The 13026-nt window shown below is 45.3% G+C and overlaps 1 protein-coding gene across 1 annotated transcript; it reads left to right on the plus strand.

Moving 5' to 3' along the window:
- The first annotated feature begins 2552 nt into the window (after window positions 1-2552).
- On the plus strand, window positions 2553-9139 carry TXNIP (thioredoxin interacting protein). Its single transcript, XM_084823951.1, has 8 exons — window positions 2553-3127; window positions 4432-4504; window positions 4604-4751; window positions 5182-5284; window positions 5613-5869; window positions 6142-6301; window positions 6756-6907; window positions 7460-9139. Exons 1-8 carry the CDS (start codon window positions 2878-2880, stop codon window positions 7493-7495), a joined length of 1179 nt encoding a protein of 392 aa, XP_084680077.1. The 5' UTR covers window positions 2553-2877; the 3' UTR covers window positions 7496-9139.
- The last annotated feature ends 3887 nt before the right edge of the window (window positions 9140-13026 follow it).

Genomic DNA, 13026 nt, shown 5'->3' on the forward strand with positions numbered 1-13026 from the left:
GAGCAGGTGATGGAAAGTCCAGCTAGAGCAGGCCCTGGTGTCTTCCTCATCTGCCTCCATCTCTCCTTGAGTTTTCAAAATATTCTCTCAAGGGAATTGCTGCACGCATGTCAGCTGTGGGACACCTTTGCTTTGCAGAGGATTCAAGTGCATCGGTTCACAGGGAATGCTGGCCAGGCCTCTTGGTCCTCAACACTGCCTAGTCAATTAGTGTGAACGCCGAGTGCAATTTTTAGAACCCTCTTGTGTGACTGTGAATTATAATGCAAGGTTGGTAGCAGTGGCTAAATTTTCCTTCAGGTAACTTGTGTGCTGTTCCTGATTCCTGACATGTTTCCCCGGACTCCTCATAGCATAGTTTGAAAACCAGTGTTCCAGATTAATTTGCAGCAAGTACAAAGGTGTGATCCTGTGTGTGTGTGTAATAACAGTCTTGCAATGAATGCCATTGGTCTTTACTTCAGTATGTCTTCAGGAACACTGCGGCCAAATTGAGGTCAGGGAGCCAAAGGTTAAAAGCAAACTGGCAGAAAAGAGAGTACTTGGGAAGGATACTATTTCTGGAACGTGCCTTGGATTGCAAGCACCACTGGCTATAAGCTGGTCCCAGGGTTAAAACTTCTCTGACATTTGCAGAATGCACTTGTCGCCTGAGAGGGAAAAAAGCAAGGCAAGAATAGAGAGGCAGACCAACCCAGATAAGACCAGTTAGGGTTGACTCCTTGGGGATGAAAAAGGTGCAATGAACTTCAAATTCCGGGAAACTGTCTTATAAAGGATGGCCCAGTGCAGCGTTCCCTTATGCAAGACACGATGCCCCAAAGAATAGTTGTTGTAATGGAGGAAAGCCCCATTCCTAGTTTGAGGGAAAGTGAAATAGACAAAGAAATAGACAAGCTCCTGTTATTTGCTCTATTGTTTGGCATGAAAGTTGCTTGTCAACTGAATGTGGTTACTAAACTACATTGAACTTTTAAAACAAATTCATGTTTGTAAACTGATTAAAAAGGCTGCATTATCTAGAGTGTATATTCTGTTTTAAAATAGTGCCTCTCCCATTTCTAGCTTGTATTATCACTGCTGACCACACTGCTAGTCTTCCCCCCCACCACCCTTTTTATGCTCAGGGTATTGGATCTGTTCTTTTAAATCTGATTTAACACTGACTGTGTTATTTTTAACCTTTGTTAGCATTTGGTTATGTTACTTAAATCTGTTTTGCGGACCGGGTTGTGCTTTATAAAATATTGTTCCTTATTAATAGGTTATGTTGCTTTAACTATGGTTTTCACTTATGCATGCCTATAGACATGTTTTGACTTCAAGTGCGTCTTGAGAGGAAGGTTTATTAAACAGGGTCTAATTTGGGCATAAACTAAAAAGCCACATTTATCCTCCCTCCTCAGACTTGGCCATTTTAACCATTTTTATTTGAAGGTTTAAATTAGTCAAATGCCGTTTGAGCCACAAACTGTGTGAAACCAAAACTCCTACTGTGCAATCCTATATATGTCTTCTCAGAAATTAGTCCCACTGGGGGGGATACACACAGGTAGATAGCTTATGGGACTGAAGGCTTAAGAAAGCGCCATTTCTTACGGGAGAACTTTCAGTTGTCTCCCCCATTTGTTGGAGCAGGTTGGATCATTTATTTGTATCAATAACTTCTTGATACAAATTGGGATTTTTTAAAATGTTTGTTCACATTCATTATCTCCTGGTAATAGTTCAGCACTAGTTACGCTTTGTTCAAGAGAAGGTGTTAAAAGGTAATTATATAAACATTGAGAGGAAGTGGCTTTTTCCTCAGACCCACGGAGGCAGTTGAGGAAAGGATTGGCCTCCCCTCTCTCGAACGAAAGTGGTAAGACAAATGGAAGTCTGTGTATGCTCAGTGGCGAGGTTGGAGGCTTGGGGTTGGACTCGATGGCCTTGTAGGCCCCTTCCAACCCTACTAGTCTATGATTCTATGAAGACAAATGGAAGTCTGTGTATGCTCAGTGGCGAGGTTGGAGGCTTGGCATTCCACTCATATATTTTGGCAGGCCAGCAACTCAAAACAATATATATAGATATGTAAGGGAAGCCTTTCTAACGCAAATAAAATTTCCTTCAGAACCCCAACAACTATCACCCTAAACTCCCCTCAGCCACCCAAATCCCGCCCTCCGAACTCCATTAGCTCGCGACGCCGCTTTCTCCCCCTTTCTTCGCCTTCCTATTGGCTGCCTTCCCGTCACTCCACGCTTCTCTCCCTTATTCTCCCCCCCCCCCCGCTCGCTATCAACCTCACCTCCGCCAACCGCCGCCTTCTCTTTTTTTCCTTGCGGCCGGCATCCCTTCTACACACGTTGTTCACGCGCCGCCGGCTGGCCTCTGATTGGCCGCCGGGATTGTAAACACGGCGAGGCGGCCAATAGGAGCGCTGTTCACGAGGGCAGCACGAGGGGACACGAGCCGGCCGCGTGGAGTTGCGTGAGATCAACAAGGTGAAGGCGGGGGTGGCGGGCGTAAACCCGGGTATAAAACGGCCGCATCCGGGTGACGGAGCCAATTGCCAGGGAGGCACCGAGAGGAGAGGAGAGGAGAGGGGGCGGGGCGCTGGTACCCTGATCAGTCATTGCTGTCTAGGACAGCACAAAAGGAGGGACAGGTTTCTTTATAAAAAAACTGCTCCTCGTTGCTTTGCAATTCGTTCTTCATTTTTTCGTAATTTAACCTAAAAAAAAATTAGGATCAGAGTAAATAGCCACTGGATTTCTCCCTTCCCTCGAGGGACAAATTTCAGCCTCGGCTCGCTGAACTTTCGGGGTTCAGACAAGCCGAGCAATTGAACGCGCTCGCTTTCCCCCGAAGTGAATTCTTTGCGCGACAGCCATGGTGATGTTCAAGAAAATCAAGACCTTCGCGCTGGCGTTCAACGCACCTGACAAAGTATACACCAGCGGGGAGAGCGTGGCTGGCCACGTCGTGGTGGAAGTGGCCGAAGTCACCAAGGTCGCCTCGGTCAAAATCCTGGCTTGCGGGGTGGCCAAAGTCTTGTGGATCAAAGGGCCGCAGCAGTGCAAGCAGGAGATGGAATACCTGCGCTGCGAAGAGGTCCTCACCCCAGATGACCACCCTGTTGGTGAGCATCACTGCCCGCCCCGTGGCTTCTTCTCTGCCTCCGGTTCTCGGCTTGAGGAATCCCCAAGTTTGCCACGACAACCAACTGAAAGCCGTCCCTGGAGTGCCAATAGCCAAAGAATAGCAAAATCGCAGCCTGATCCTTTTCGCATGGGGACTTGAAAGTACAGTCCGGGGGGATTTGTTTTGAAGTTAGCGTGCACAGGATTGCCGCATCGGGGTAAAATCCAGTACAGCTCCTACTTGGAGTTAACCTGTTGACATGAATGGGACTTAAGTTAGCCAAGACTCACTTTAGTCCCATTCATTTCAATGGGTGTGCGCCAAGTAGGATTTAAGTTGGATTTTACCCTTGGGTTTGACTCTGGGACTTGCTTTCTGTGTTGGTCCAGGCTGGAATTTTGTTACGCGAAATGCACTTGGTTCTAAACGTTTGCTTTTGTAAGCTGGGAAGGTGGGTTGGCAGTTTTCTGCACTGGGTAGAATTTGTGCATCATGTTGGTTTTATGGCATGCTTGTTCTCCCCCTAGTCTGGGGACATGATGGTTGTAATTTAATGTAAGAAGCTTCTAGTGTAGACGCGAATGGGATGGAAATGGAACTCCACCCATTTCAGAGACTCCTAAAGCTTGCGTCCCAAGCCTATGCGAGTTTGAAATTAAGACCCAGGAACTCGAAGGGACTTAATTCCGAAGTAAGTGCTTGTAGGATTGCAGCCTTGGTCTAAGACGCAAGAGCTGAGTATCGCAGAGGTGCCTGCTAGGATTTCAAGGCTTGGGAATCCAGAGCAAAGGAGAGTCACTGAGGCTCCTGGGTGCGTGTGTTGGGTCACCTTTGAATGAATGACCGATGGCATCTTGCAGTTATTGAGTAGTTCCCTTGCTAAGCAAATCTCCAAAGAATGGCGTGGGTACAGTATGTCCCAGCAACAGTCAGCAGAGAATTGGCCAGCTGGGATGTCTGGCAATGGATGTATTAATAGATTGTGATTTCCTAGTAGTAGATGGAGTCTCCCTACCTCATGCTACACGCTGAAACTTGGCTGAAGATCACAGCTAGTGAAGAGCCCTGGGGAGATGTGAAATTCCATAGATTGCTGGCTTCTGTAACTCATCCTTTGGGTTTTACCGGGCAGACACACAGGGGGGAAGACGATGCAACCTTTGAAGTGCTGAAACCTTAGTGTCATGTATCTGCAACCAGTGTTGAGAGAGAGGATGAGAAAAGCAGTATTGGAAATGCTGACTCGTTATAAACGACTCTCTATAAGCCTGACATGTTTCTCTCTTTCTGGTGTTTTCCTAGATGACGATGGTTCTATGATCCTGAGACCAGGAAACGCCTACAAATACAAATTTGAATTTAAGCTCCCTCAAGGGTAGGTATTGGCCAAACGTGGCCACTAAAATATAGCATAAAAATACAGGTTGTTGCTTTCCTACCTTCATGCATCTAATAAATATTTTTGTTCTTTCAGGCCCCTTGGTACTACCTTCAAGGGCAAGTATGGCTGTGTTGATTACTGGGTGAAGGCTTTCTTGGATCGTCCAACCTTTCCAACTCAAGAGATAAAAAAGCGCTTTGAGGTCATGGATCAGATTGACGTCAACACTCCAGACCTGCTGGTAATTATCATTGGAAGTCATTCTTTGGTCTCTCTGGACAATTGTCAGTCAACAGCTTGGGCAGGTTTAGTGTTGTAGCATCTTCTTAGTGGGCTTTGCTACAGAATTGCACATTTTAAATGCAATTCTGCATTTTGTTTTCCTTAGTTGGAAAGAAATTCTCAAAATTCGAAATTCTCACATACTCATGTCTCTGTTCACCTTCAGCCTGAAATTAACAGTCTGTGTCTAAGTGTGTCATTTAGCATCTGTTGAAATGCTTGTGGAGAATTAGTTATCTATTAAGCCCTAAATGAGGGGTGAAAGAATTAAGGTCAGGTGAAGGACCAAAAAGGGTATATGTGAACAGGAGTAAGACTTTAGAACTAAATCCGTCTCTCCATTCTTTTCTGTATGTGTAACCATATCTCATTGCGCATTTTTTTTACAGTTGCCTGTCTCCGCGAAGAAGGAAAAAAAAGTGTCCTGTATGTTCATCCCTGATGGGCACGTGTCTGTTAGTGCCAGGATTGACCGCAAAGGATTCTGTGAAGGTGAGGCCTGGCTCTTTTCCCTTGGGGGAGCTTGGGAGTTGATGGAAGAAGGCTAAAATGTGTGCATAAATGCTATGAAACTTCAGTAGCTTTATTTGTAACTTCTAGTCATTCTTGCAGTCCAAGGCTCAAGGGCTGCAGGTTGTAGAAGATAAAAAGAACTGGGTGTGGTTCAAGGAATTAATAGGAAACTTGGACATGCTCGGGGTATCTAGGAAAGGCCACTTTATTCTCATATGGCACCAAACAGATCTCAAGGAAGCCCTGGTCTAGCACCTAAGATGTAAAGTTCTTCTGCAACTGAGCTTCCTCCCCATCACTTTTCCAGGTGATGACATCTGCATCACTGCTGATTTTGAGAACACCTGCTCCCGAATTGTGGTGCCCAAGGCAGCCATTGTCGCCAAGCACACCTACCTGGCCAATGGGCAAACCAAGGTCTTCTCCCAGAAGCTCTCCTGCGTAAGAGGCAATCACATCATTTCTGGCATGTCAGAGTCATGGCGTGGCAAGACCCTGCGTGTCAAGAAGATCAAGCCATCCATTCTAGGCTGCAACATCCTACGTGTAGAGTACTTCCTTCAGGTGAAGAATCAGTCTTTTTTGTGCTTGACTTCTGGGCGGTGGGGGTGGAGGAACTTTGAACTCTTTAATTGCCTTTCCCGTGTCTTTATCACAACTGGCTGAAATTTTCTGAGAGCCTTGCCTTTGTTCAAAGCTGCTCTGAACCCCTGAAATTCACCCCCTCAAACACGTGGCTTTCTCCACCCCCACCGCAAAAGGGTTTTTAGAGATGTACAGGCAGGCCAGTGTTTCTTCAAGAAGACATCTCAACGTGTATGTTTGTGTCCTTGCAGATCTATGTCAGTGTCCCGGGTTCCAAGAAGATCATCCTGGAGCTGCCCCTTGTCATTGGCAGCAAGTCCTCCAGCATTGGTAGCCGCAGCTCCAGCATGGCCAGCCAGACTAGTTCTGAGATGAGTTGGGTGGACCTCAACATGCCTGATGTCCCAGAAGGTGAGCAGAGCCCTCTGCTATTTTTCAGAAAATGTAGCCCTCTAGATCCGGAGTAGAGGAATGCCTCGGCATGGGAAGACCAGCAAGGGTGTGGGTCCTCCCACTTGAGTTCCATGGAGTGCAACAACCCTTGGGTTTTCTAACACCCTATTGGGGTTTCCAAAGGAATATATACAACTGAACTTAGCTGTGCAAGCAACCTAGCTAACTATGGTTAAAAAGGGGTGTCTGTTTGAACCTGGGAAGGGCTGGCGTTCCTCTCACAAAGAGCATCACGTTTGTGAGTAAGGGACTTAATTGCTTAAGCAAATTGGAGGCCTAACCCTGATACCCCAGGGAACTTCGAGGCCTACTGGTCCAGTTCTTTCTCTAGGCACAGAACATATATCTAATAATTGCTGCTCTTTTCATACCCACCTGGACTAACCTGTATCTCTCATCTTCCCCCATATAGCACCTCCATGCTACCTGGACATTATCCATGAAGACCACCGTCTGGAGAGTCCCACTACCCCTCTTCTAGATGAGCTGGACAACTCCTTTGACAGCCCTATCTTCATGTATGCACCTGAGTTCAAGTTCATGCCTCCACCTACTTACACAGAGGTGAGACTTCCTGATTTTGTTGCAGAGTGAAATGCAACCGCAGTCCTTGCTGTTAGCTCGCCAGGACTAGGTCTGATGAGAAAGTTGCTCGTTTCTAGCTGGAAAACAAGACTCCCTTTTATGGTTTGTAGCATAATCCTTCACTCTTGATTGGCTGCACCTCCTGACTATCTCAGGCTATGTAGGTAAAGGAAATCTAACCATGCTCCCAAACTGTGCACTTCTAACATGCAAGGGGAGCCCCTTCCCTGCTTTTCTAATGAAAGGAGGTGATGAAACAAAGCCCTTCCAATTTATTCCACTTGCAAGTGATAAGAATTAAATGAGAGAAAAGATGGGGTGTGGGAGGGCATGCATTGGAGAGGAGCAGTGTAAAATAAGCTCTGTAAATACTGTTGCAGCTTGAGTAAGAGAATGAGAGGGATAGAGAGAGAACGAGAACTACCCTTAACTTCAGCTTACATAGTGTGCGGTACGAAGGGGGATGAATCTGATTTAAAATCTCAAGCCTTCATTTCACATGCCCCGCCTTTGTTCTTCCCTGTTTTCCAGGTGGATCCTTGCACCGTCAACAACAATGTCCAGTGAGAACCAACCAAAGAAGCAACTTTATGCAGTTGTCTTTTTCTCCAGCTTTTCCTGGACTTTTAACAATTGCACTTGTGGTGATTATACACCAGGCAGAAAATCCCTGATGAAAAGGGAAGGAAGACCTCGTGGTGTAAAGCGTTTTGCAGAGGGAGCTGAATTTAATGGCTTAGTGCCTCAGTCTATGGACTTGACACAGGCTAAGAAAGAAGCCACAGGGGTCAGTTTTGGGCCTGAGCTTTGGCCTCTCCCCTAAAGCCTTTCAGAACTTTCCCCCCACAAACAAACAGGTGCTGAAGTAAAACTTTGAACTCGAGACTGTGTGGTAGAGGCAGGCTGTTAGGGAAAGCGTTTGGTGTTCCTTTTGGACAAGAGGTGGAAAGCCGATGGCTTGGAATAAATACTACTGAATAACAAAATGTGGCCATCACAATGCCATGGATATGTCAATGATAATTTGTATCTGAAATCAAAAAGTGTTTCAAATATTATGATTTAGATGTCTGAAGATTTCAATAGGAAAAGCAAGCTTTTTATTTATATTTGTGTTTTTCCAAGTAAAGTTGTTTCTCAGACTTTAAAACCTAACACCTTAATCTTGAGGACACTTAGAAGAACGTGTGGAAGGAGTTGCTATAACAACACTCATAGGCGTTACTGGAGATGCTGGATGGGTTTTTCTCATCAGCACTAGGTGAAGAAGGGAAGAGGTGAAAATAGAAGTGTGTTGCAGGTGATGAAAGTTTTAGGTGGCAATAAACACTCCATCCAAAGGGAGAATAACTCCCAACTTTTCAATAAGCAATGGATTTCTTTCTGTATGTTCTTTTGTATTGTCAAATACACAACTCAAGACACTCCTTAGAAGTGTCGCTTTCTAAAGACAATTTCTTTAAAGCGTTGTAACAGGCTGCTTTGTAGCCCTTGATTTCTGTTTGTCTCCCAAGTATGTAAGCAGCCAACATTCTGTGAAGGAGGAAAAAAAAAATCACTATGCCTATTTGCTTATGTAGAACCTGTGGTGTTTTGTGCATAAACCAGTGTTGCTATTTCGGGGTATAGGGCAGGTTGTTAGACTTGAACATTGCAGGGGCAAGATTTGTGGCCTTGGAGTGGGGAAACACTCCCCCCACAATAAGTTTTCAAGCATTCCCTTGCTTCCTTGGAATCAAAAGCCCAGCAATATCTAGAAGACCAACTTTATTTTGTCAAATTGTGCCAAATGGCTTTGTACTTCCTAACAAAGCTAATACACTGGCACACAGTTACAGCTTTTCACATTAAACCAAACTGGGAAGGGTTCTGTTTCTAGGCTGCTCTTCTGCACTCCACCCTGTGTTTTCCAGCAAATAGCTTGGTTTATCCTCCACTGACAGAGGAAAAATGCACTTTTTCAAAAAATTCTTAATAGCACTGCATATCCAAAGTGTTAATTGATCCCAGATTTTGTCGCAAAAATACCTTGTTGGTCACAAGATATTAAGTAGCAGTTGGACTCAAATTTGGGTGTACTGAACCTTTTTCTACCATGTTTTTGTGTATTAATGTTTTGCTTTTTGTATTGGGTTAAAATTTAATTATGTTTTGTACTATTATAAGCCTCCTTTTGGGGCAACATTTATAATAAATGTTCAAAAATTACAATATCAGTTTCTTGTTTTCTGTTCAGGCTGGGGGAGGGTAGGTGGCAGGGGACAGGAACTGTATTTGTCACCACCCTCAAATTCTGCACTTAATTATGCAAATATCAGTGGGTCTCCATAAGTACTTAATTTGCACAACTCATAACATAGGAATTGGGGAGAACAGGATAGTAGAAAGGAATTGGTGTTCATGGGTGGAAAGAACAAATACTGAAAACTACGAAGTACAGAACTTGTCTGAATTTCAAGCATTTTTAAGCAGACCTTTTTCAAGATCCATGTTGATGGGAAACGAGCAACTGAACCCCACCTGATGATTGCGCATTAAGAAACAGGCTTTTGTGAAAAGCATTTCTACTAGTACTAAGCCAGTATGGCACAGGTGTTGGAGTGTCAAACGATAGGGAGACCTGGGTTCAAATCCCTATTTGGCTATAAAGCTCACAGGGTGACCTTGGGCTTTTCTTTTTGTGCCTAACCTTTTTCAAGAGCTTCTGAGGATAAAAAAGTGTAACCATAAGCATTGCCCTGAGCTTGGAGGGTGGGATGGATAAATAAAGCATCCAGCAACATGAAAGGCCTGATTCACCCCCCCCAACCACATCTGGATCCAGAGGGCACCTTTAAATCCAGATTATGAGGATACAATCCTCATTGTGTGCTCTGTGGCCATTTGTCACACAGGTCCATCAATGTTAATCACAGAGCTATGGAATGCTTGCCCTTCTATGGGATCCCCCTTTGGGTTTCAACCTTGTCTACTGTCTGTATGACCTACAGACTGCCTAGTGAGTTTCTAAACAGATCCTATCTTGGCCACAACACAGCCAATCCAGAGATCTCTGCTGGCCAAGGCTTACCCATCAGCAGCACGAAATCTCATAAACTTGCAAAAACACCTAGTCAGTTGCTTTTTTTAATGCATTATAGGTGGGGGTAGTGAAATAGCTTTTGGTGATGTGCTTCTCTCTGGAGGGTGACATACCAGCACTCTTCCAGCTTGTATCATCCCTAGAAGGGATGTTTGGGGTGGCTGGTGGAGCCTAGCGCAGGGTCTTTGTAGTCTGGGCCCCAAATCTGCCCATAGTTGCTGCAGCAGTGGGGGAATCACACACGCCAGACATCAACTGTGTGCTGACCAGGATTCTCTTAAGCCCTTCGGCAAAGGCAAGCTGGCAGCTATGTTGGGGCAGGCATTTCTTTTTTCATGCACTGGCCCTACAATAGGAAACAACGTTGTTTCCTCTTGCTGAGACATTTGCAGTTTCAATTGTACAGGTTGCAGTAATAGCACCAGCAGCTGAGCTTAGCCTTTGGTTTAGGTACGTTTTTTAAAAAAGGAAAAAAGGGCAACCCCCCCACTGCTCATGTCATATACTAAGAATCCCCCTGCCTTTCCAGCACCCAATAGATTTCCAATGTACACCCAATTTGTGTTCTACTGAATTGAATTTAGAGGGGAGTGGTTAATGAATGGGGATAATTGAAGAGATTCTGGAGCAGATTCTGGAGATCCTGCACCATCTGGGTGGGAAATTGGCAGCAATGGGTAAATGGATTTAACCAACTTGGGTGTTCTAGTGGGGTGCAAAGGTACTGAAAAAGTTATTTAGGTTTATTTGGATAGGAAATTAATTGGCTTGCCTTCTGTGAAATGTACATTCTAACCACCATCGCAAAATGTGCATATGTATACACACACACACACACATTTTATGCAAAAAATGTCTATGGCCCAAGATCTAACCTTAGCAACACCCCTGATGCCTAATAACTGCTACCATTACAGCGAGGCCCTCTTCTCATTCTCAAGAACCCTGGCTCCTATCTACGTACCACTATTGCAATGAACAAGGTAATCCTCATACATATCGAGCTCTTGGGACACAGATTCACTAGCAGAGATGTGAGTGACGGTTAATGGAAAATGCATACTTACTGCCTGTGTATCTGTGTGCTTCGGGTAAAGAAGCAGAACAGAAGCTTCACCTTGGCCTCAGTAAGACCTGCCCTTGAGCTGAGCAGAGAAAACTGCCTTATCTAGGGTCAAGACCATTGATCCATCCAGCCCAGGAATGTCTATTGCAGTTGGCACCAACTAATAGAACCACAGAATCCTAGAGTGGGAAGGGGCCATTTAGGCCATCAAATCGAAAGCCCTGCTCCATGCAGGAATCCAGCTTAAAGCATCCTTTACAGGCTGTCCAACAGTCCAAGGTCTTGGGATGTGGTCATTCCTCTTAGGGTGCTTTTGACCTGGGACCTCCTGCAGACACTATGGGCTCTGGTCTACATAGACTCACACACACACTCATGCGATACACACACTCAGTTCTTCAAGAATCGAATTAGTGCTCCATGAGTTGTATTAGTCCTACTTTGAGTAGACCCATTGAAATGAATGGGACTTTAGTTAGTCCATTCATTTCAATGGGTCTACTCAAAGTAGGACTAACATTGGATACCACCCCATCTATCCCTGCTCTGGCTGCAGGTCTCTATTGTCTTGGGCAGAAAGACATTTCCAGAGCTTCTGTAGTGGAGATGCCAGGGACCTTTTCAGTGGCAGAAGGCATGTTCTCCACCTTTGGGCACTGGTCTTCCCCACAGCTTGTTGCCTTTCCCCTTTTTCTCCCCATATACATTTCTTTTGCATATGCAGCTGAGCATCCTTACCAGCACAGACTCTGTTGCATAAAGAGACAGGACTCTCTATGTGCCCGGTTTGCACAGGCATGTTCATCACTTGATGACCACAGCATCTATTAGTAACTGACGTGTGCAAATGAAGAGTTCACAGGACTCTTCATCGGACAGGGAGTCATAAAGAATTCTGTGAAAGCTCACATCCTTGCACGCTGACCTAAACCAGCCCAGCAAAAGATGTCATCTTGATGCATCTCCTGTCCTTTGGAAGCAATGTCAGCAATTGCTATTATTAACTGCAGTCACTGGACTCCATAAAAAGGAACAAAGAAATAAAAAGGGAAGGGAATTCTCTCTGCCCAGGCCTGGCAACCATGTTATTGGCAAGCTGCTAGCTAGGATAGTAAGGAGAATAGAAACACTAATCGCAAAGCTGCCCCAGATAAAGCAGGACAAACCTTGCAGTTGGAGCAGCGGGCAGCAATCAGGTGCCAGTGAGGAGATCTAGCAATGTTGCTCTAATGGCACAGGAGGGCCAAGGCTGGGCAGGAGCTATATGCAGTGGGGAGGGGGATAAGGAGGAAGTTGTGGTAAACACAGTTTATTTGTCTCTGTTGCCAGCCGCATCTGTGCACAGAACAGCCAAGTTGCAGCTGAGGTTTCATAAAGGATTCTGCATGGAACAGTCCAGGTTCTGAAAAGCCCAGGAAATTAGTTTACTCGATGCTCAGCACTTTGCAAGACAGCACCACTCCTTTGCAGACATGGCGTGGCCTGTCAAGGAGCTGAGCTGCTTCTCCATTGCACACCAATCGGCCTATGCAACCCTGATGTCAGCATTGTCACTACAAGCAAAGAGCAGGCGTGTTGCAAAATAGGTGCCAGAAGGGCAAACTATGGACTTGGCTGAAGAAAATAAGCCAAATCACAGATAGAATTATACAAATCAAACAAAAACAAAACAATCCCCCCACCCCTGGTCATTGGCCAGCAGACACTGGAAGATCCCTGTCCAACGCCAAACAAAGAGATCCTAAGCAAAACACATCTTGCGCTGCTGAAGGAAAGAGTGCCTCTGAGCTTGTGCAAGGGACCTTTCCCTCACCACTGGACAAGGACAATGATTTGCCAAGCATTATGTTATGGCCAATCGCCATGCTAGCTGCAGATGATGGGAGTTGTAGTCCAACACATCTGTTTGTATTGACTGATTCATTCATTCATTTGATTTGTGCCCCTCCG

Source organism: Heloderma suspectum, chromosome 17 (genome assembly GCF_057233095.1).
Source record: "Heloderma suspectum isolate Gila_16-S chromosome 17, 16-S_ref, whole genome shotgun sequence".
Lineage (NCBI taxonomy): Eukaryota > Metazoa > Chordata > Lepidosauria > Squamata > Helodermatidae > Heloderma > Heloderma suspectum.

Bases quoted from the DNA above. Each gene is read 5' to 3' on its own strand.
- TXNIP (XM_084823951.1), top strand. From the start codon at position 2,878: ATGGTGATGTTCAAGAAAATCAAGACCTTCGCGCTGGCGTTCAACGCA. The intron at 4,505-4,603 runs GTAGGTATTGGC...TTGTTCTTTCAG, and splicing joins GAATTTAAGCTCCCTCAAGG to GCCCCTTGGTACTACCTTCA. The intron at 6,302-6,755 runs GTGAGCAGAGCC...TCCCCCATATAG, and splicing joins CATGCCTGATGTCCCAGAAG to CACCTCCATGCTACCTGGAC.